General features: G+C 37.1%; 1 protein-coding gene across 5 annotated transcripts in view; it reads right to left on the reverse strand.

Annotated features, from left to right (window-relative positions):
- The window catches only part of PARG (poly(ADP-ribose) glycohydrolase), a 71,099-nt gene that overhangs the window by 14,470 nt on the left and 31,493 nt on the right, over positions 1-25,136 (reverse strand). For 3 of the 5 annotated variants that reach the window (XM_055808308.1, XM_055808290.1, XM_055808283.1), the window contains exons 9-14: positions 23,799-23,971; positions 11,132-11,211; positions 8,651-8,711; positions 7,937-8,012; positions 5,555-5,702; positions 26-104 (exon numbers count right to left, since the gene is read on the reverse strand). In XM_055808308.1, the coding sequence (XP_055664283.1) occupies positions 26-104; positions 5,555-5,702; positions 7,937-8,012; positions 8,651-8,711; positions 11,132-11,211; positions 23,799-23,971 (617 nt within the window). The remainder of the gene's footprint in view (positions 1-25; positions 105-5,554; positions 5,703-7,936; positions 8,013-8,650; positions 8,712-11,131; positions 11,212-23,798; positions 23,972-25,136) is intronic. The other 2 variants (XM_055808303.1, XM_055808296.1) reach the window with 1 other exon arrangement.

Raw genomic sequence — 25,136 nt, forward strand, 5'->3', positions numbered from 1 at the left:
TTTAAATGTTTACATGGAACTTTACCTTGGGGTCTTATCCTCATGGCTTCTTGCCCACCGGTAAGTTTCTGCATAGCCTGTATACTCACTGTACTGCTCAGTACCTGAAACAAATGATTTTTCCACATTATTAAAAAATATGTACATATTTTTTTATCTTGGCAAATCTTTCATAGGAATCACTGCTTCTCCGAATGAACACACAGCTCTCTGAAACAAAGGAAAACAGAATTCATATCTGCACCAAGAATGCATTATCTTCTACCAGCAGAAGCTTCGTTTCCACAGATGATGTGTAGCATCCACCACAGAACACTGCAAGTGCAGATCTATGTATGCTGTCCAGTACATAACAAGACAGTTTTCAACTTTGCCACTCTCAAGTTCAATAGCTTCTCAACAAACTGCCTGTCATCTTTGAAGTTTTACTGGCTAATATCTGGTTAAGACTGTGAGCCTTCGGGCCACCGGCATATATTTTTTTCTTCTTTTTTGAGGCTACTACCTGTAAACATGATGATAAAATAGTCACTCCGCTATTGAAAACATGGCAACTATACTTCATCACAATTTAGCAAACATCTGGGCTGACAGTTTAGGAAACACAAGAAAAATATACACAGATTCAAAAGTGTATGTGGTGAGCAATACGTTCACACGTTTTATTTCTCTAACAAGTTTTGTTCCTCTAACAAAATTAAAATCTATAAAGCCAAAGAAAACCCTGACAGTCAAAAACGATGCAGATTTCCAACACACCAGTATTAACCAGTTTGCTGCCCTGCAGTCTCACTGCCCAGTACACCTCTTTCCTTGTTACCATTTTGCCTTACACTTTTTCAGCAATTAATGACACTGACTGAACCCAAAGATCACTGCTGTCAGCTGGAGTGGTCAGTGCCAGAAAGCTACTTTATAAAAACTTGAGGAGCCACGAAATCATGGTCTGGCATGTATCTGGCTGCTCTGTCAAGAGTCCAGCAGGGTATGTTGGCAAGCACCAAGAGCTGTAAGAAAGTAGCTCACTAAGAAATCCGGTATTTTTAGCTATTATGCTCCGCTATACCAACTCCTTTTCAAAGGTTTATCTGAAGACCAAGGAGGAGAGCATTTTAACTGACAGTAAGGATCAGAACCTTTCTAAAAGGCTGCCTTTCACATGTCATTTTACTGAGCTTCAGGACCTTGCTTCAAAACCTGGGAATGCACAAATGCTTCAAAGAAATACTTCTAAAGTAATGCCACAGCAAAATCACAACTTTTCCCCATTTTGAGCTCACAACAGCCAAATTTCAAAAGCAGGGGACTGAAAAGAATACCTTGTTTGGAAAATTTCAGCTCATACCTGTACAGTTTGGCACAGGCTTAAGCAGTAAGAGTAAGGAGATAACTGTTAAGCAATCCCTTAATTACAAACAGTAACACCAGCTATGCCTATATATATAACAGAAAAATAGGTTTTAGAAAGATGCGTGTCAGCAGGCAGCACAAAATGTCTGATTACTAAGACAAGATTAATGCCTAACTATTGCACAGGTTGGTGATACTCTGAGAATACAAATGTTTAAATCTAATCTCAAAGTTATTCAATTTCTAAATAAAAATAAAACTGAAGTTGAACAATCAGAAACCTGGAACTATTCACTTTTAACCGCATCTGACCAGGGAATTTGAATGCTAGCTATCTGTAGTCTCAAACATAGGAAACACAAGCTGTTAAAAACTGTTTAACATGATACATCTACTTCAAGACATTTTCCCCGCTTACCCTAATTCATTTTAAGTGAAAAGACTTATCAGTGCTTCTTTAAATCATCTGCCCTATTATTCACTCATTCATTTAGATTCGTCTAGATGATTAACCACACTGAGGGCACACAAATGCCACTCAAGGCTATTTTGAAAAGTTGCTATGCAAAATGAGTGGGATGGTAAAAGATTCCTCACCAAGAATTCACTTCCTGTTACAAAATCAAAGTCCCCCAAAATTGCGACGGCAGAATATGCCTGTATATTCACACACACCCATGCCCTCGATCAAAGGACAACTGTGAGCAGCTTAAATATTCAGAACAGTCTTCTAATAGAATTTACAGGCTACCAACCTTCAGTAACTTTTCCTGACACGGGCAAAATTCATTTTTATTTATATGCTTGGAAAAAGTATCTGAGCAAATAGTAAGCAAAAACAGAGAAGAGAAGTATAAGACTTTTCTGACAGCTCTCTTTAGGGGACAACCTAGCAAAACTTCCAACTTGGAAAAGGAAGCATTGCCTTTGGTGTCTAGCATGTGGAAAGACAAGACTACCCTCTCACAGTATCTTGATAACCTAGATTAAGTGACAGTCAAAGTATTAAGCTAACTTTTTCAAGGTTCATTGTTTTCATTATTTTTATCGAAGCGCAGTGTCTGATCACAAAAGCACCAGGAAACAAACAAACAAGCAAATACAAACACACACACATATATAAAAAAAAATAATAACAGAGATATTCAAAGAAATCACACAAAATCTATACTCACGTCCCAGAAACCCAAAGTTAATGAAAATCAATGGGTTTTCATAAGTGAAGCTCTGGAAATATGTCAGACAAAAATGGGTATTCAACTGGCAGCACTTTTGCGTATGAACCACCAGGATACAAACTGCTGTAGCTGGGAGAACAGAAGCAGTACGGGATAAACTGGATATGCTAATGTTTCTAGTGAATTTTTTTTCTTCCCATAAAAGAAAAAAAGGGGTAAAAAAAGCCAGGCCACAAATACAACATAACAGTATAGTTCCATCAGAAATCTAAAAACAAACTACAAAAACTACAAAAGCCTTAAGTCAAAAGAAAGTATATACAGGTATCCCTCAAAACTACATTCTTTGTGAAACTTGTAATAACCACAGCATCAAATGATAAAACTGCCGAGTGTTAGTGCTTATGGGACCTCATCTATCTAGAAAGACTTGCAATTATTACTAAAAATAAATATTCCTTTCTCAGACTCTATAGTGTAGCTTTTCATTTTCCTGTCATCTGTATGGCATTATAAAGTTCCCAAGGACTGGGAAAAGCCTCACCATGCTGTCCCTCTAGTCTTTCTTACGAACTAGAAACTATGCCTCGGAAGAGCCAGTACCAGTAGCACTGAGTAACAAGGAGAACATGCGAACAGTGCAAGTATAGTTTTGTAGTCACCAATCCAAAGAAACATTTACTGCCAAAAGTGAAGGGAAGGTCCTTCTCTCCCTTTCAACCAATTCTTCTGATCCTTATCTTGTGCTACTGTTAATCTTCTGGGTCTCCAGACAGTAGCACAATCAGCCTGCTAAATCCAGCTGAAAAACAATTTTTCCCCTCTGAGTAAATTTTCCGCTGAACCGATTATCTGATCTCATTTACTGCACGAGTAATGTGCTTAGAGGTCTCTGAAAATGCATCACTAAGATGCAACCAGTACTGGTTGTTGTTCAATCTGTAGATTTAAAGCAAACATGGAACACTGCTTCATCTGCTCTTAACACCGCTCGAGTACACATGAACTCAAGATGGGGCTGGGGCAGGAGGTGGGTAAAAAAAAGAAGAAAAAAAAAGCCTGAATGAGAAACACTGACCCTTATTCACAGCTCTAGCAGAAATGCAGCTGTAAGACTCTCCGGCAGTGCTACTGACATTTCTGCAGGGAGATGTCTGTGCTGAAGAACCTGAGTGTTTGCATGGCCAGTTCCATACTCATTACAGCAGTGATCTTAACCAGATACTGTGCAATCAAAACAAATTTAATTTCTCTCCAATTTCTCAGACTCTTCTGCAAATCTAAGCTACACAGTTATACCCATTAGGCTGCTAAGCCAAGACGCATCAGAAAGAATGTAATTTATCAAGAGGATTGTAACACGCAGCAAGGAGACTTGGCTAAGAACTGAGGTGGAAGAGCTCCAAGGATTAAATGAAAATGATGGAATGGCCATTTCCATTAGAGAACAACACTGTAACACAAATACTAATTGCAAAACACTATAAAGTACTCAAAAAAACTAAAAAAACAAAACAAAAAAAATATTGCTGTGAAAAAATATCCCCACCTTTATTTGTTCATGCCAAATCGGTGTTTTTTGCAGAGGAATGGAAGATGCTCTTTCAAAGCACTCAGTGTTTTCTCCCCATCAGTTATTACACAGACTGATAGCTGTGCTCTGCTTTTACCCTTGTCAGAAGGGCCTCACCCAGAGGACAGTACTTCAACATCTTAATCTTGTTATAGTATCATACCCAAAATACACAACAGAAATCAGCCACAGCCAAGAATTTTCTGACTCAATTTTTTAAAAGGTAATCACAAAAAGCCAATTTATCAAAAAGTTCTCACAGAAAAAGAATTAAGCTTTGGCAGGGTGGAAAAACAAAATAAAACGCTGTCTTAAAAAGATTACCAAGTGTAAGACTGAAAACAAAAGATGCTCTGCCCAGTACAATCAATAGCTCAGGACAAAGTAAGATTTGCAAGATATAAAATCAAATTCCTACTGTGCATGCATGTGAAAAGTGCTTTGGAAGGACTTTTCCAAGAAACGTGTTCTAATACCTATACAAATTACTGACTGTTGAGGCAGCTCACGTAACCAAACCCAACATTTTTACTGAAAAAGATATACATAATTATTACCATATTTGCCTAGAGGACTTCTCTGATCAAGTTTTGTGGATTATTTTTTTTTAATAGCTGTTCTTTAGAGTACATAAAAAAATATTATAGCATCATTTTATTTTTCAGTCATGACAAATGCTCACTGTGTTCCCATGTATGAAACAGACATATACAGCACAACCTGGGTTTCTCCAGTTCTTAATAGTGACGTTTAGTGGTTTGATGCTCACTGTTTTGATTCAATGGATAATAATAAAACATTCCAAGTTCTGTAACAGACGTTGAAACAAAAGGAAAAACTTCCAGTAAAGCACTGGACAGACAGCGCATCTCCATACACAGCCCATCAACAACATACTGGAGAAGTGCTTAGTTTTTGATGTTGTAGTTACAAACTCATAACTAACTTGCAAGTAACACAAACATGGTCTTGTAAGTTATGAACAAAATCCTTAACAGACATTTCCTGACTTTCTAACCTTTTTTAACAGATGTTGATTTTCTCCTCTTCCACTTCCTCCCCCTTTTGCTAACTAAAGGGCAGTTACAATGTTACAAATTCCAGACAGGAACAAAAAAACCCCACCCCTGCTTCAAGGTAACAGAAGCATTACCAGCTAATAGCTAGTAATAGTGGCTTTTACCTATATTGCCCAATATATTCTTGAGCTAGGCCTAAACACCAAAGTCCTCAAATATGTTTCCTTCACAAAACATCTACTGGAACAGCAGCCCTAAGGTCTTAAGAGGTGGAGTGAAGAAGGAAGCTCATTGTCAAATGAGTATTAACTTTACTTTTTTTCTTCCTTTTTTTATCCCTAAAGCATTTAAACATACTAAACTTCCAACCTGAAATGTATCATCTATACGTAAAACCAGAATAAGATGTGAAACATTTTCTGCAAAAGACCAACCTGTGATGATAAGACATTCATTGTGATCCAAGACTTCAGTGATGAGCCTTGATACAATCAGTTCTGGGTTGATTAAAAACCGAATTTCTTCCTGGACTAGTCCTGCCCCAGTCACACCACCTCCAACAAAACGGTTTGCAAAATCAACCTAACAAAAATATATTCACGAGGATTATGAGACAAGCAAACAGCACAAAATTCTTTCATTTACCAAGGTAAATAAAAGTCCTGTACAAATTTCAGTACTTCTGTTGAAACCTGCTATCACTTCAAAATACAAGCAGCCTCATTAATAATAATAACCTAAGGGACAGAGCCTTAATTAACAGTATAACTATCTTTTTTTTCTCTTTCTAATTCTCCAAAAACTTTAAACAAGCAAGACATTATACAGCAAAATCAAGTTTTGCACCTCAAATGCTCTGAATTCAAGTTTTGTGGGTTTTCTTTTGAAGAGCACATACTGAACAATGAAACACATTTCAGTAAATGTGAAAGATGATAATAGCACAGTATTCTTTTCGCATTTTATGGACATGGAACAATTATTAAGTTGTCCTTTAATAAGCATTCTGCCCCAACTGTCCACAATGAAACATTTTAAGATTAGCATTGCCCCCCTACCAGTTGCTCTGCACTTAGAAGAATCTCTTATGAATTCTCTTTGAAATGCACCTGAACAAGGCAAGTAATTTTGATCATTAAGGTTTCTACCTAAAAGAGAGAAGCTCTGGACTCTTTTTTTTTGCTGCAATAATACATATTTTGCAAATCACATTTTTATATAGACAAGTTTTAAAAGGATTTGGTTTATCCAATAAAGTGATTACTATTTACGCAGATTAACTGCCCATATAAATTTATAGTTTAAAAAGTCAAGTCATCTTTCAAATGCTATTAGCTTCCTACTGATTTTTATTTAGATAGCTGATGAGAGCACTTTTTTTTTTTTCCCCTCCTGTAAGAGTTGCTGGAGCAACACGAACATCCGTGTAGATTAGAAACTGATTCAGGAGTCAAGAGTCAAGTCTAAAGCACAGCGAGAGCCAGCCACCACAACAGCATGCGTTCCTCCAGTCTATGCTGGAAACGGCAACATGCTCCAGTTGTTTAAGAACCGCTGAACTTGACTACGATATAAAAAAGTAACACAAAAACAACCCAAACGTTCAGTGTCAGAGCCCCAAATGCACATGAACTGCCCTGAGTAGCCTCACCTTGGGCCCCCATCCTGGCTCCCGTGTAAACACACATCCTTGTCCTTGACCTCACCTGAGACACATCATGTATGGGCCCATGCCCAGCCCTGTTCTCTGCGGATGCCCACTTGCTGACCAGATTGACCTTGGTGACCTGACACATCACTTTGCCTTTGTCTGATACCACCAGCCTGTCGGCAGAAACTGTCATCACCACCATCCCTGCTCTGCTTATCCCAGCCAGTGACCCTGCCTGCTGAGGCCGAGGTCACTGAGCAGAGATATTTCACTTGATAAGACTGCAAATGGCCAGGAAGAAACATATTACATCCCAGGCAATATTCACTTTTACAGAGTGCAACAGAAACAGTACATGAAAAGGTATAATTAAATCTCTCACTTCTGAGGTTATATAGTTAGATAGAGACAACAGAAAAATGGTTATTGAGCAGTTGCTCAGTTCTTAATAATTTCAATACACTCAATTGCATGCTCAGGTTTCAGTCACAAGGCAAGTTTGAGCAAAAAGCATCACAGAAAAAACTCCTATTCACCTTCCTCCTCTTCCTTTGCAGTACTTGTTCCTGGCTGAAGTTGTAATTTTTATTTTTTTTAAAAACAAACTCTAGAAGGCACTTTCTTTTTTTAAAAAAGAAAAGCAAAAAGCAAACAACTAATTTGAAAAGTCTGAGTGTGCTCCGTAGATATGGACAGGACATCCTCCTTATGAATTTCTTTTGCTGACTGCCTCCCAGACCGGAACAGTGGTGCTGGCAGCAGCAAGAAGGTCTCCTGAACCACTGACCTGGTCACCGTCTGGGGCGCAGAATAATTTTTTAAAAATAAACTGAAACCCTTGACAACTCATCAGGATCACAGCCTGAAACTTTTATCTTGTCAATCTTTAATCCTGGCATGAACCATAAGACCCGAAGCTGTCCAGAGCTTCTGATTTTCTGTCAGCTCGTTCTGTACCAGGTAGATGGGCAAACCTAGATGGGCTGGGGAACACTGACAGCACCAAGACTGGCCACGGAATTAATTTTGATGTTTCTTTTAAACTGCATAACATCTTGTCATTTAAGTCAATTGAGGATAAACAAATAACTTCGTTATGCTGGCAGACCACAAAAGTATGACAAATCCATGACATAAAGCCACAGTTACCGTTATATGTGCTTACCTGTAGCATACCTTGTCCATTGCTTTCAATGGTGCCTTCATAGGTGACATGCAATCTAGACAGTTTTTTCTGAGATCTATCATTGAGGAAAAATATTGTACAGAAAGGACGATTACAGAATCTCCACACAAAGACATCCATTTAAAAAACAAAAAGATATCCCAATCCAAACTTCTTACACACCTTAAACATAAGGTGGTTTAAAAAAACCCCAACCACCTGACGGATTAAAGTGCGTTTGCCTCTCAGAAACAATTTGTAAAAGTTTAACACAGTCAATTGTGTTAAATTTGAAACTGAAGTTCGATGTTTTTTTACACAAGTTTGGCCCACTTAAACTTGCTAACCAGCAAGAAAGCCATAATAGTCATGTTTTTATGCTGGTTATCACCCATACTTCATTATATTTCCCATGACTTCTGAAATCAAGTCATCTCTTTTTTCCCCACTCAAGCAACAGCACCAAAGATGTGCTACTGTTCACTGTGTAAAATTCACTTCAGACTTGTTGGCTTCACAGGCAAACATACTGTAAAACCCAGGACACTCAAACTACTTGTGGCAGTCCACCCACTTCCCTCTGTACTTCTCTCCATAACAATCCATACCAAACATTGTGTTCTGTAGTACTTCCAGGCCTGAATTAATGTCATATGAATAGGATTCAGTTACTGATTTAAGAAATTTCTTACGTTAATTGGATGTTTGACTTACCTTTCCCAGTCTGGAAACTCCTGGAGACACTGCCTTGTAAATGTCACCAATCCCGTAGGTTCTACAGGCAAACCAACCCCAGAGGAAAACGTATTAACTGCTGGAACTTTAGTCCTTAGATTATTTTAAGTGGTAAGCTTTTAAAATTACAACATCATTCTTGGCAGAAACACAAAAGCTTAACTTTCCTCAGGAGCAGCTTTGAATCTTCCCCTGACAGCCCATGCTCAAACTGAAAGCAAGTAACATGAAGACCAAAATACTCACTTCTCCCTTTGGAGTTTGAGTATTTTTCTTTTTCCAGATCAAGGAGAAACTATTTATCGAGTGATTTTTAAACTGTAAACACTAATAGAAAGACTTGATAGATGGAAGTAAAATGTGCTGCCACTTAGAAAAAAAGAAACTGTGAGCGTTTAGAGGTTGCTGCTGTTCAGAGTCAACAGACAACACACAAAGTACTCAGCCTATGGATGGATGAAGCAGCAGCTCATGTTTCCAAGAAAATCCTACTACATCAGCATTAGTGGATTCCAAATCAAGCTGTTTTCAGCCCTGCCAGGATGCTAGTCAAATTCACTGTATTTCAACCGAGAAATGACTCCTGCCCTCAAGAGAAAAAAAGGAGCTATTGCTCACTGCAGGAAGGAAACATTAGCATCTTCTCTCCTTGTTTTACTCAAAAAAGTTCGTTTTGCAACAGAAAGTATCAATCTTTAAGTCATGCAATCCTAGTGAAAACTGCATTTGAGACTCATTTCTGTGCTCCAGTAAGTCTATGCTTGTGAAAAACATTCAAAATAGTAGGTAAAGCACAAACATATCTTTCCAAAAGCCTTAAAAAATCCTATGCTTTTCTTCAAAATTACAGGGGTTTAGGGGAAATAAAAGGACTACTGGCTCTTAAAAAAATAAGTGCACAGCTTTCAGTAATCAAGTGGTTTTCCACAAAGGAGCTCTGGTTATCAGTGGCAGTGACTTACAAATGAAGCATTCACCTTTTGAGCACAGTCTTCAGTTGATATAGTCTCCACTGTGTTCTTTTACAAGGAATTCAATTACCATTTCCAATATGCAACAATAAAGAATTGCAAGATTATTACAGTAATTTACAGAGCTAAGTTACTTCAGTCTTACCAATTCCTTGGACAAAAAAGAACAAAGAAATGGGGTCTCTTTTGGACGTATGATAGGAATTCTTAATTCAAAAAAAGAGCACTCAAGAAACTCATTAAATGTTATTTAAAGTTATCATGTTAGGAAATGCAGTTTCATAAAGCATGTTCCCAACAGATTTCATATGCACAGGGGGTCAGGGACAGCTGCATAAATTTAGGATTTGGTTTGCATGAAAACATTATTACTCAACTGAAAAAAAAAAAGGCTAGCACTCTGTCTCTCTTCAGTCCAACACTTAGATCACAATTTACTTTTTACATCAGAGATTTAGTTCTATTGACATTGCTGAAAGTTTGATAGCTGAAACAGGATGTAGCTGGACTTAATTTGTGGTGAACTAAAATTATGAACTGAAGATGGACAGAACCAAGGAAAGGGATTTTATTATTTAATATCTTAAAGCTGTCTGTCTTTTAAAAAACCCTTCCGAGAGAACATGAAGCTGATAGTGAAATACTGACATGTAAAGAAATAAGGTTCTTTTAAAAAATACTGTAATGAGGATATTGCTGCGGATATGATGTATGCTTGCTACTGCAGTAAAATCTCTTTCTCCCGCAAAATACAATATATAAGCTCTAATAAAATTATCACAAAAATTTATTTTTGAAAGCTTATGCAAATGTTCAAATTCATGGCTACAACAAGAGATCTGACTACGTACGCTAAGGAAAATACTGCACTAAGTTCTGAAGGAGTTGGGGATCTCTCATGTCTTGCTATCAGTTGTTTTATTTGAGCAGTGCAAACTTCACAACAGCTTTGATTTAGGAGAACAGAAGGTAAAAAACTGAAATATCAGCACAAGTAGGGGAAAATCCTTCAGAACTGCAAAGGTAGTCAGAGGACTAAATGTGCACACTGATAGAAATCTGAAGCTTGAATCAGAATCTTTAAGCCTATGATTTTAATGACTACATATGGTGCTAAGTTCCCTCAACATCCTCACTTTGATGCAGTGTAGCAAGTAGTTGCATATATTACAAATATACCTAAGTATACTTACATATACACATTTATATACACACAATTTGTATAAGGGGGGGTGAAAATATTTCTCTGTGTATTTTACACGTTCCCCTCATATCCCCCTCTCAGAAAAAACAAAGCCCTGCGCAAAAAATTTAATTGCATGCATCATCTATATGAGAAGAAGTTACATTAATACAAATACCAGTGTACTTAGCAAGCTGGCTTTTGTTGCACACTTCCATCATAATGCTGGATAGCCATTTCTAAATTTAATGGGATTAATTTTTTCACGTATCTGTTTGTAGCTCAGAAAAAGAATAAAGGATATACTTTTTTCTGTGACTCTTCTAAAATAGCAGAAAAGGGTCTTAAGTTTCTCAGGCTTCCTTGGTGACCGTCCTTCAAACAATCTGAAAAACAAGAAATAAAAGCAATTAATTAGATTTCAGGGATATAGTATATAGTTATTAGGCTACGAACTGTGATTGATTTTTTAATCATTATATGCACATTTTGATTAGCCTTGCATTTAAATTCTGTACTGTGGAAAGAACTCTCTAGACAGCCCCTATAACATGGGCCTTTAAGAGTAACAAGTTCATTCGCTTGCTAAGTTTCTTATTAAGATGCTAAGTGAATGCCTATCTCATATTGATACTGTAATATCAAAAAATATAACTTCAATATGAACATCCAAGAAAGCTAATAGTTTGTTTGCAACAGACTGGCTTGGATTAAAGTAAGTAACCAAGGGGTGACAATACATACATTGAGTACTCCAAGATCCAAATGCTTTACCCTACTTTCAGCTCAGTGAGTTGCACAGAAGAATTAACGCAACCATATTGCTTTCAAGAGTTGCATTGCACCAGCAGCATTTCTAAAGAAAAGAACCTACCCCCAACAGAAACTGCTTCATCCGCTGGGCAACTCCTGGCATTCTAACATTCATTTGTAAAAACCTAAGCATTAAAAAGAAGCGCCCTATTTTTAGCCATTAAGTGAATGTATTCATTTAAGGTTAGCTGAAATACTTTTACTGCATCATCTGTCCTCCAGCAACTTGAACACGCATTAGTTAATTTCACTTCCAACAAAGTGACAAGGCATTGTTACTGGCAACACATAATGGAATTTATCTGGAAGGAAGAATAGCAGCGACTTCAGAAATAATATCCTTTGAGTAGGAAGTTCACTAAAAGATGTATGATTCAGTGAAAGCCCCAAGGATGTAAGATTGCGTCCCAATAAACAGTCTAAGTAAAGGAATGACACGACATTATTTATTTGTTTCTAGGTACTGGGATGACAACCTGCCTTTAAAACCAGAATGCTGTCAGGTGATTGCAGCTTTTAGTAGCAAACTACATTTTTTCAGTATTTAAGAATTCTTACGAAGTATATATGCTGAAAAGATCAATGTCGTCCGAAACGTGTATTAAGTCACAGTAGCCAAGTTTTGAGGTGGTTAAAAAGGTTTTATAAAATCTCTCTCATTCATTGAATAATGAATCAGGCAAAGGCGGCAAACTCCAGACTTAGTCTATTTTAAAATGGGCCAATATGCAAGTTCTATCAAGAAGTTCTGCTTGCGTGACTAATAAGGTGTTCATAAACGGAAGAGTTGATACACGTGTGTGCGCACGTGTGCAGGTCCTCCCTACGTGCATAAATAATCTCTGACCTTTTATCTGGCAGTCTCATTTGGTATGAATCCTTTGAACTGGTTAATTTATCTGTTAGTCCAATCATACCCTTACTAGCTTTTTGCCTCTTTACATCAAATTGAAATCTCACTTATGTTGCAAACTCTCAGGATGTTCTTCGTATCACAAAGGCAATATGTGACTCAGCATAACTAACAGACTGGGGAGGAGAAGTCCAGAACTGGAAAAAAACATGACTAAAATAAGTCACATCAAGCTAAAAGGCAATGGCAAGGCAGATGAACTTTGTTTCATCCATTACAATTACTCATCAAAATGCAGCCACTCTGTCAAGTAGGGAACTCCAACCAAATATTTTCTCTTGTTAAAAGCTGCGGTAACTACCTCTCTTTTTTTCTCCTCTGCGATCAAAGCTAGAGTAACACCGATTTGCTTCTGAAAAGTCTCATTTTATTTTACAGCAGATAAAATATTCCCCAAACAGCATCTATAATTACAATAATGAGAAGAAATACCTGTATTTCTGTTCCAGCCCTACATGGCTGGGTAAAGACCACAAGGCAGCACAAAAGAATCTGAGAAGCTCTGGGTTCTGGCACAGGCATCCCTTGCTCCGGAGGGATAGTCCATACCATGGAGATTGAAGAATACTATGGCCTTCAAAATTACCTGTATTTTGACCTAGTAGCTGTATTAATCCAGTAACTACATGCATCAGATCTTTTATAACAGTTAACCCCAGAGCTCTCATCACCCTTCTCCGCACAGCATTTCCTTTTCTTTGCTACGACATAACATAAATTGTACTTTCTCTTTGAAAATCCACTGTTAAATAAAAAAAAAAAATATTTAAAAAATGTTATTTATTAAAAACAAAAGCATGCAACACCAGTCCTGCACACACATTTTAGGACCACAAATCATGTTTGTCTGAAACAGAACACACTCATAAAAGGATAGCCATTTGTGGCAGGCCAAAACCACCGTGTCTTAGATCAATTCATTCATATTTTCTGTGTCTAGGATTTACCTTTACTAGTGAGCTAATGGTAAACTGAAGATAGCTATCTGCAAACATGCTTTTTATTTATCTATAATGTTTGAAAAATACAAAACACTAGTATATCACTTGCATATTTCCATATAACCAGACCAAGGAACTCTTGTCTTCAGTTATTTCAAGTGAAAGTGCTTTACATCATTAGGAATTTGATTTAAAGGCCAATTAGACCTGTGGAAAAATCCCCAAGGATTTTAATGGGCTACAAATTAGCCTTAAACCCTCACAGTATCTAATTATTTAAAGTTATTGATATTCATTCAGTTGAAACTGATTGCTTCATATGTTCTCTCAAATTTCCATAGAAATCATGATATCAATGATTCGGAAGCCTTCCACCAAGCTATACTAAATTCAGAAGAAAAGCACAAGAGAAAACCCAACACCTCCCCCTGCAACACACACAGGCAGCCAAGCTTCCCGAAGTACAGCATAAAGTAACCAACATGCAACAGTAAAAGCAAGTGATACCTAGAACAATCAAAAATGGCCCAGTCCTGCTCCATTAATTTAAGTGAAGATATAACATGGCAAAGTTATGAACGTTTTAACCTTGATCCTTAATTCAGAAACGGATCAATTAGGCAACATTATGATAAGTTCTATTTCTGAAGCAAATCTCTATTTTGAAGAACAAAGCTGTATGAGGGCATCAATAAGATATTAAATAAAATTCTTCCTCAAGCTCTGTGACACAGATCCTACTAAAAAAAAGCCGCCCAAAATTGTAAGTGGAAACCACACAATCAATTTCCTGACAGAAGAACCCAAGGCCAAAACCCATTAATTCCAATTAAAGAACTCATCCAAATGAAGTGCACCGTAAATCAAATGCAAAGCACTGCAAGCCTACTTTCAGTCGAAGTAATTGAAATATTACTGGCAACTGCATATGTAAGCTGTTTCGCTTTGTACAAGATGTTCTCACTGCCATGCAGATAACTTCAATTTAGCAGATATGGGAGTTAAGAAAGCTTGCAGAGCTGATCGCCAAACATAGCCACAAATTTATCTCTGGCTCTCCAGCTTCCAAGCCAGGGTAGCAGCAACGTTAATGAATGAAGACCTCTACAGGGCCATACTTAAGTGTTCGAGGAATCAAGGTCAGAGATTTAAAAACATAAGAAAGCAGATGCGTGAACGATGCCATAAACACAAAGTAGACTGTTAAAGTCATTCTGGCTAACCAAAAACTCTTTCCTAGCAAGTATTCAGACAATCCAATTGTTCTGAAGAGAATTCCTATATATGAGAAATATTAAAAATAACAACTGCTACTGGGAAAATGTAAAAAAAAAATAATTTAAAAATTATTCAACGAATGTCAGTAAACATACAATGAAGTTACAAGGCAACAGTGTATACTATTTCAGTAATTATTACAAAAACACGTGCATTTCTTTTGCTAAATTTCCCTAAATTTTAGGGTGGTGAAAAAGCATTTTAAAACTGTAATCAATATTCTGTTTTCTGTAGTCTCACTGACTGCAAACACAAAATGGTCTTATTTCGTGCTCTCTGACAGCACAAAAGCTGGAGCCAAAAGCTCTAAGGAACCTGCTCTTAGGTCCCTGGAGTGCTGAGACAAGCGGCAAATCTTCAAGGGACTTCAAAGGGTGCACTTCCAATCAAACCAACATCAACATGATTTAACATTAAAAGCTACGCAAAAGTGACCCTGGCATGCACATAATGCATGCTTAAGTGAACAGTTCCAAAACACATCGCTTCCGATTAAGGTATGATTAAAATACAGAAGTTTACTTGCAAAATTTAATTTCCAAGGTGCTAAACTGATCCTTTCATGTTACTTGAAGAAATGGCTCCAGTAATTTTTACAAGCAGAAAGAACCATTACAATCACGTGGTTTAACCTCCCAGTTAAATAAATCTGTTATCTGTATTTCTATCCCCAGCCTGTATCTTCCCACCCACAGGCTGGGATTCCTTTGAATGTTTCTTTTTCAAGATTATAATGATGCCTTTACTGAAATCTGAACCTACCAAAGGACTCAAAGCTGCCCATGTGAAAACAATATGCAAAATTTGCAGTGTGAATCATACTTCAAAGAATACTTCCCATTCATAAATCCATGACATTTCATGTGCGCTAATTTTGCTAAAATAGCAAAAAAAAAATGTGTTTCTGCTATTGCAAAAGCATGGATGCACAAGTTTATACTTATGGTCCCCACAATTAACTATGCATGCTTTTACCTAACTGCCAGACACACTACACAGTGCCTTTTTCTTTACTACTGTAGTTGAAGACACACTTGTACTGTTTCTTGTATTTTAGTGTGGTCTCACTAAGGGCAACACAGCATCTAGACAAGGGCAAGCCGTTTTACTAAAACCTCATTTTTCTCCTACAAATAAAGGTGGAAGAAGAAGGATTTACAAGGAAGTAGTATGGACAGATGAATTTCACCCAGTAAAGGGACTAAGCAGGGGGAAGGATGGAAAGTTAAGGCAGAAATAAAAATATCAAATAGACCTTACCTCCAATATCAAGAACAGAACTAATCACTAAACAGAGCTTTAGTCTAATGTACAGGATCACAAAATACTTGGGAAAAAAAAAGAACAAACCAAGCACCTTGCTTTTTGTATCTTATTGCATTTCAAGCCTAAGCTTTTCTGATGCATATGTGTAGGGGTGGAAATACTATGCTTACCTATGTTATCGTCAAATCTGTATAACTCTCCATATGACTGAGGGCTATTTTCATTAAAAGGCTGAGCATTCTCAGATGCTAGCAGTCTCAACAGAAAGTACTAAAATTTCATACTGACACACAGAACCCTGAAGGAAAAACTAATACAGTGTTGAATGGCACAATAAACTCATCATTCAGGATTACATCAGTTGCACTGGGGAGCACATAAGCAGCCTCTCTTCCATCTTTCTCCTGCATTTTTTTTTCCCCGGAAAAAAAAAAAAAGTGAAGTTCCACAAACAAAAGCGCAAAACAAAACTCTCCCTTTTTCAGAAACAGTATCATATTTCTAATGAAGTATTTTTTTAAGCTTGAATATGCAATGCTAAGCACAGTTGATCAAAACATTCTTTTTTCAGTAAGGGTCTGTCACGATATTATTTGACATTTTTATTCAATTGTGCTCAAGGTAACTATCACATGCATATTGAGGACTGCCTACGATATTAGTCTAGCTGATGTCTAGGAAATCTGTTTGCATTATGCACACGGAGAGAACCCCATAATGTAAGATTTGGAATGTGTATATAATTATGTGTGCTTATCACATGCTTACACAGGACAGAGAACAATTTCTTTCACTCTCTCAATATGGAAAAACAATTCAGCCTACCATATAGGAATAACTGGAATTACATTAATTACCTGTGTGCTTTGCCTGAAATATTTTCTGGGAAAGCCATTTCAATCGATTAGGTATTGGGTGGGGTTCTTCCCCATACAGAAATATTTGTCTGCCTTTTAAACCAGACTGCTACATCCCTGAAGCTTCACTCCAATGAAGAAGATGGAAGATTGTTCCAGTCAGTTACTGGTCAAGGACTTTTCATGAAGAATGGAGCTGCAACTAGTGTTTCATTGCTACCATTTATATTCCACATATCAAAAGAAATTAATTACAAAATGTTTCCTTCCTGCTTACATACCTGTATGTTGTGAAGAGCAGCACCCCAGACCCACTCTGGTCTCCAAAGCCCCCAGGGGGTGTGCAAGTCAATCCACTAAGATTCAGGTAGAAAGTACTTTTGCACCATTCATTACAATAAAATAGTAATATTTTTTAAAGTAGTATTTACTTCATCTTTAGCTCGTCCTCTTAAAATTTCTCTTTTTGTGCACATATTAGAATGTAATATATTGATACAGTAGCACATGTATGTAATTTGCAAGTAAATAAATATGCGTATGTTGGGGGTGCATGCTCAAAAATTTTTTGTTCATAGGTATGCGCAACCAAAAATGCTTGGAGACCACTGCCCTAGACAGCTTTAAGTACTTAAACATCAATAACATGACGTAAGATGACAAAACCTTAGTAAATTTTAAATGGGAAATTCTTATAGCCTATATAAAACTTAAAACCCTTACTACAAAGTCCTGCTGCCATTCAAAAAAATGTAAGTGAGAACTAAAAGTAAAGCTATTCAGAATATCAAAACTTCAATTCATGCAATGTGGACTTTATATAAATCAAAAGCAGAATAATCCAGATGAGAAACTCCTCCTAGAGAGATGGAAGGCAGACAAATTAACCAACCAGCTCTCAGACAGCACAAAAGGAAATGCCACTGTCCAGATCTTGCACTTCCCAGTAGGGAAACTTAGCACCACCTTACACAAATCAGGTACAGCAACCTCAGTTCGGCTTTTCTGGTGCCTAGTGTATGTCTCTTCCACTTGATAACATGAATTCCACCTTTCTGTATCAAAACTGCTTTCCTTTTCTGTTTACCCAGGATGGAATTTACAGTTTTTTAATTCCCTTCGTGTCAAGGAGAAAAACAATACGTTCAATAATTCAACCTCATAGGCCATTTCGCATTTACTGTCATGTGTCCTGGGTACAAGCTGTTGTCATCTCAAAGTTATATAACAACATCACACCATTCAACACCCTTATATTTAATTATAACTTCACCTCTAGATTAAATACTGACTTTCAAGATTCATACAAAGAAAAAAATAGAGCAATGTCATTCTGTTGGTAATCTGGATGCAAAAACTATCTTTCCAGCTCAGACATTCACATATACCCACATCTCCATTCTCTGTGCCTTTCATTTTGTACTTTTGTTTATTGTGGAAAGTAATATGGAGCACTATAAACCTGTTTTAAGGAAAATTTTAGTGATTTGGGACTCCTAAAATACACCAGATTGATAGCTGACTTTGATGAAATGCTAAGATGCTAACTCCAAGTACTTGCCGTATTTTACCCTAAAGATCTAAAAAAAAAGACATCCCATAGCATGGTACAACTAAGTTCTGGACTAAATTACTACCATTTACAAAGCTAAAAAAAATATTCAGATTGAGTACTGCTTTAATCACTACAGGAAAGTAATTATGCCAGGCTTGTTAATAATAGTGTCCTTTTGAAGTTGTCTGTTTAAAGAGTATTTAATCATTTACTACATGCAAATGTTGATTTTAAATTTCTGAGAAAATTACACTCTACTTAAAGTATTCCATCCAAGGCTAATTAGAACATATACTTAAGGCAGGCATACAGGATCAGTTTTGTAGGATCAGCATCTGTAAACTCAGAAACCCTAGAACCACTTTTCAGGAGTAATGCATCTCAGTCCAAACCAAGTTCTCTCAAAGTCGCTAGGTAATTTATTCCCCACAGAATACTCATTAGTGTTGTGAAATTGATGTTGTTTATGAAGAGACAATTGCATTACTAGTAAATCAGATTTCAATTCTCCTGCATAAATGTACTATACAGTTTTCCCATTTCCTTTCATGTATTATACATTCTGTAACAGACATATATATCTTAACTAGTGGGTTTTTTCCCCCTCCTTTCCTATCACTTGAAATTACTTTAAAAGGTCTGTTTAATAAAGATGAAGAAATTCAGTCCTAGTGGAATACTGGCAGTTTCAGACCACAGCATCCACTAATATATGTGCCAAAAGATAGACACGCTACTTTCAATGATGAATTCAACCTCAATTGCTTTGATGGGAGCTATTACAGCTGCACAACAACCTCCAGCTTAAGTACAGTCAGTTTTTTTGAAAAAAGGCAAACAGAGAAGTTATTGTCACTTGACATAGCTACGAACAGATCTGTAGCAGGTCAAAGACACAGCAAAACCAAAGTGTGTTTTTGACAAACCTGTCTCCTTTTCAGTCATCCTGAACTGATGCAAGATTGCAGAAGGTTTTTTTCCCCCTTATACTTTGCTTTTACATATAATCAGACTAGGTAGTTCCCCTAAACTACCTAATTCTGTAACGTCAAGACACAGGTCTGATAACTTGGTCAACAGGAGGGAAAAAAAAACTTCCACAGTACAAAATCATGTGTGACAGTGGATGGCACCTGTTTCAGCATCTTACCCCCCCCCAAAAAAAAAAAAAAAGCAAGAAAGCACAGCTCAATCTTATCTTTAATATATCTCAAGAGGAATATATTTTTTAATGAAAGTGCAACATTAAACCACCAACTATTCACGAAAAAGATTAATTATGATCATCACCATAAGAAATGACTTTAAACTGTGCAAACAACATCATAATTGTATAGATTATGTCAGAAGAGTCAATGCAGTTCATGCTCTACATTCAACCAGCATGCAATTTCCATGGAAACTTATCCAGCAAGGCAAAAAAAATAGCAAATTTAATTATTTCCTTTTCTGTGATGGGATATTTTTCATAAAGCTGCCTAATCTATTTCCATCATATATTATAAAAGTTTTTTTTAAAAGAAAAACTGAACTCTTTAAAGTTAGCTTGATATTTTGAACGGAAGCAGTACTTTACGCTATTTAGTATGATCTAATGTTTGGCTACTGAACAGATGTCATTTTATCTACTGAAATTCATAAATATTAAAGCTCTCCAAGTTAAAATATGAATTATATTTTAGTAGCTACATTTGAAATGAATTATGTTGTTAATGACTTAAGAATCATAATAGGTCCATCCTTGCCAAGCATGAAAGGGAAGAATTCAATTAAAGTACCCACTATTTCATTATACACAGGTGACTTTCAGTCTGTAGCATGATGAACAATCAAAACAGCGTCAGTGTCACAACATACTATTAAACTAAGTGCTTCACTGTCAAAAGAAGAATGCATACTTTCTTTCTCCGCTCATCTGGCAAGACCAACACGCAGGAGAGGAGAGGTAAGTACAGATGACATGTCAATACTAAAACATACAATGGCCTTCCTTCCAATCAGTTGCAGTTATTAGCACATGCACCAGCACTCAAACCACTTGCCATCATCACTGCAGTAACAATGCCAAGCACTGGTGCACCAGAAAATGATTAACACAGGGAGAAGGGGATGGGGGGCGGAAGAGGAGGGAGCAGGGGAGAAAGAACAAAAGAGAAAAAAGAAAAAAAGGGGAGAGTCTCAGTATCTTACACTGACTGTCTGTTCGATTTTTACCTTGGGGGAAATATGGGTGGAAGGCAAAATACAGTAAGTCAATACCACATAAAAACCTGAGGTAGAGAAAAGACTGGGAGGGAAAAAGGAACGTTACAGAATTTAAATGTAGAAACCATTAACTGTTTTATAGTGTATGAAATGTTTAAGTCTGCATAAAGGGAATTGATAACTGCTGTGTAAAACTGAAAACACAAGAAAGAAACAGCTTATATGGTTGTGTTTCTAATTTGAGGGACAAATTTTTTTCAGTCTCAAGGAGTTGAGGGGAGGGGTGGAAGCCTTTTGTATAGATGCAGAAAGGGCATACACAGCAGAATTGAGAAACACCACCACTTGCTAAAGAAAAAAAGAAAAAAAAAATCCCTCAAATGCAAGCACCCTCTCAGTAATTTTGCTTTGTTAGGGAACCATGGCAGATTTATTTTTTTTTTTTTTACCCAAAGAACAAAGTAATTCATTCACAGTCATGTAGCAGATGAATTATGCTAAGAACCAAGTCCGGAAAAAGCTGCAGTCCATAATATTGTGGGGAGAAAGAGCTGCTGTGTGGAACAATCTGTTATGCCCATCCCTAAGCAGACAGAGCATAACAGCAACCTCCAAAACCTTTACAACAAAACAGTTATAAGGGGGGGGGGAGGGCACAAACATTTTAACTTCAGTCATTACCTACTGCCTTTTGAGTATAACCAGCTTCACGAAAGGCTTTTTTGTAAAAGCTGAGAATACACACTGCAATCAACCAAACCTTGCTGTCTTTACAAGTCTGCAGTAATAGCTGAAAACATGATGTTTTATTCCTTGCCCTCACTACCAAAGAACCAATTTGCAGGGTGAAAAAATAGAGGGTTGACAGGAAGAAAAAGAAATAAAATCCTATCCATCCTCCTTCTCCCCCTTCCTTTCAGATTTCAATGAAATCAGGTTACATATCGTAGCACAATAAAAACCTGTAAATTCTTGTAGTGCTCTCTCCACCACTTGCTCTCTTCAATCTCCTTTTGCTTTTATCCTGCCAGTCTCCCTCTCTGTCATACATTCCTTCTTATTTTATCTACTGCCTGTCACCCCCTATTCCACCTCACTAATCTGCTCATTATCATATGCAAAATACACAGGGCAGGGGGAGAAGGAATTTTGGTCCAACAAATGGTTAAGTAAAAAAAGGACTTGAAATGGCAACTAATTATATATGTTAAAAAAAAAAAAACGTCACAGAAATTGGCAAACACTGAGGACAAGCCACTTTTAATCCTCAAGAACCAGAGGACATCAACTTCCCTTCTTTCCTCCAGTTTGGCAACAATATTCTTGCAATTACATGGATAAAAATGGCTTTCTACCCTATGTGACTAACAGCTGAGCATTACCTCATCCATAAGGCAAGAGGAAGGCCTGAAGGCTGTCTGCTGTATTACCCCTTTAAATAACATTGCTGGGACTTACCATGAATGACAGCGCTGGGAAGCCAAGACAGAAAACAAAGGAGGACTGACTGGAATAGGACAGAAACCCCTGAACAGTTCATACTTTATACTGGTCATTCTTCAAGTCTACGGCAGGAAACTATTTACCTAATAATTTAACAAGGCTTTTTTATTTTAAAGTAGTTCAAAATATTATGCCCAGAGTTAACCACTAGTACTACACTGTACTACTGTGACTTTATACTGCTGTACAACTCCATAGAAGACAGTATCAGTTTACTCCGCTGATTTAGCGGTATTTAATTCTGTAGTTGGTAAGAATTTAACTGCTTGATTTATAACATGCTTAAGTTACAAAACCTTTAATCTTCAAGCCCTTCATAAATAACCTCAAAATTCAGCTAGAAGTGTATAGCTGGTACAAAGAGAACTCTTTCCAGAACTTTACTGTCCTCCTTCACTGCTTTGAACATAAAATCTTCTTTAATTCATGGATGGTACTTTTAATTTATTTGTTCTCATGAACTAACTGTGGAAAAACATGCTGAATTGTATGGTACATTAATGTCCACCCACACTTCCATAACCTACTGCACTGCTGGAACAAACACCAAGACAGTGACCCTGGCCTCTCTTCTGAAATTCACAATATAGAGAAGCTTGTGCTAGCCCTTAAGGACAGCAAGCACCAAAACAATTATTAGTACATTGGCATGCCTGACAATTTATTCTGGGAAGTTCTAGTCTAACAGAGCTCTTATGACACACATACCCAAGTGTGCTGGATCACAGGTGACAGTATTTTTATATTTCATCTCAGTTTTCAGAGTACACACACTACATATGTTAACTGTGAGGAATGAGAAAAACTCTACATCAATAACTTATCTAAGCTCCAGCCTAATAAATTTAAGGTTGACCTACACAGCCTTGTATGGAGGTGCCCAGAAGACAAAATCCCCTTTCTAATCTACAAGTTCGTGTGAACCATAACATTCTGCAGAAGAAAGCGTCTCCATCCTCTTCCCCCATTTAACATTGAAATAAGCTTATTTAAAAAATAACAGATGTGAAGAAAAATTTCTAATTGAATCTGTAAGCTAGCACCGAGGGGAAAAACATAAGTGTTTGTTTAGAAATCAGAGTAACTTTAATTAAATTCTTACCATGGTCTTGAAACCCTTTTAGGCTAACTTGTAGCCAAAAGGATAGGTTTATTTTAACATGCAGCTCTACAACTGCCTTAAAATGATAAGAGAGATTGTAAGGATGCTGAGGAATGAAGTCCTATTGGTCTAACCAAACATGCAGATCACTGATGCTGACACAAAGGATATCAGAAACATGGCTGGGGAAACACTGACCTTTGATTTAAACATATGGAACACTTGAAGCATAACTGAAATGTACCGTTCACAGACAAATGGCTTATGAGGAGGTAGGGAATTGTATCAGCCTAATTACGCCACAGCAAAAGCATGTCTGTGTGTGCATGAAAAAAAAGAAAAAATTGGAATATTAAACATATCTTTATGTGCACAAGATCCTTTCTTTAAATAGCTGCATAGTTTTCTTGTCCCTTAGAGGTAAACAGAAAAGACAGAAAGCAAACTACTGAAATTAGTGACAGAAGCATAAAAGAAATGAGTTTCTCCCCTAAATGACTACAATAATATTTTCATTGAAGGGTTATCAGCTTCATTTACCTCAGAGTGCCATACCTGTTGAAGTTAATGTCTGGATAACTAGAGTACTCAGACTTCATCTTTGCATTGCGACGTGGAAAAGTACAGAAGAAAGCATTGGCTAGAAAACTAGCAATCTGTTCCTGTGACATTGTGATGGAGTGATTCATCTTTTGTTTCAGTAGAGGTATTGGCTACCAACAAAAGGAGGGGGGGCAGGAGAAAAGGGAGGGAAGGAGAGAGAAAAATAATTAGCTTACCCCTTTTAAATGAAAAAACAGGAGCACAAAATTACATTTGTTAAATTAGAGCAAGAGTAATTTAGGCCATTGGTGAACCCTTTAATCAGCCGCACCATTAAAGTCAAGAACAGATTATTCCAGACAATTCAGAAAAAGTTTGCTTGACAAACTGCAGATTTCTATCAATAATAAAAAGGAAGACCAAGAAAACACAACTTATCAAATAAAACCATGGGGAATGGAGAGGGGGAAAGTAGACGGGATGCTGCAAATCCTGAGCAATCTAAAAGCTGAAGTAAAACCCCACTTTCACAAACTGTACAGTTAGGAGCCCTTAAGGAATGCTTTCAGCTACAATAACTTTATTATACTTAATAAAGAAATGCAGAAGTCACACCACAGATCATCATTCTATGACTTGCTTTGAATTTCTTTCCATCCTACTTGAAGAAGTAACACTGATAACATTTGCAGAAAGTGCATGATTATCTGTTCTTTTATAATCAGAATGAACAGAAGCTCAGCTTTGCTTTGCTCTTCGGCTTGGAGTTTTCTTTAATATAAAACTAAACAAAGGGGCTGGGGGAAGGGGGGGCACAAAAATAAAACACCCTGAAGTTTTTTTGGAAAAAATCTTCCATTTTATCAGGTTTCAGCCTCCTGACATGGAATTTTCACTCACTACATTCATGGCTGCTTCTTTTTTTTTTTTTTTTTTTTTTTTTTTTAAGTTATGTGATAATACCGGGGGGGGGGGGGGGGGGGGGGGGGGGATATAATTCTGGATGCTACGGAGTCCAGGAACTATTATAAGCCCACTTGACAGGAGAAAGGGAACACAGCTTTCACCTCTTCTCCCAGTATTCTCAGCCATCATCATCAGCCTAGCTCCAGGAGAGCCGAGTAGCTATGTTTTAATCCTTTCAGTTGTGAATATAGAAATTGCTACTGATTTAGATAGTTGAATACACAGCCCTATTTACTCCACAAAACAAACAAGTTTTCCTTCATTCTTATAACTACTACATTCACGTTCACTGAATCTCATTCTGTCTTCTGGCTATTTAATTAACAAGCTGTATTATGATGTCTGAAGTCACACAGCTAGAGGGGGGAA

The sequence above is a fragment of the Falco peregrinus genome, chromosome 1 (assembly GCF_023634155.1).
Source record: "Falco peregrinus isolate bFalPer1 chromosome 1, bFalPer1.pri, whole genome shotgun sequence".
NCBI lineage: Eukaryota > Metazoa > Chordata > Aves > Falconiformes > Falconidae > Falco > Falco peregrinus.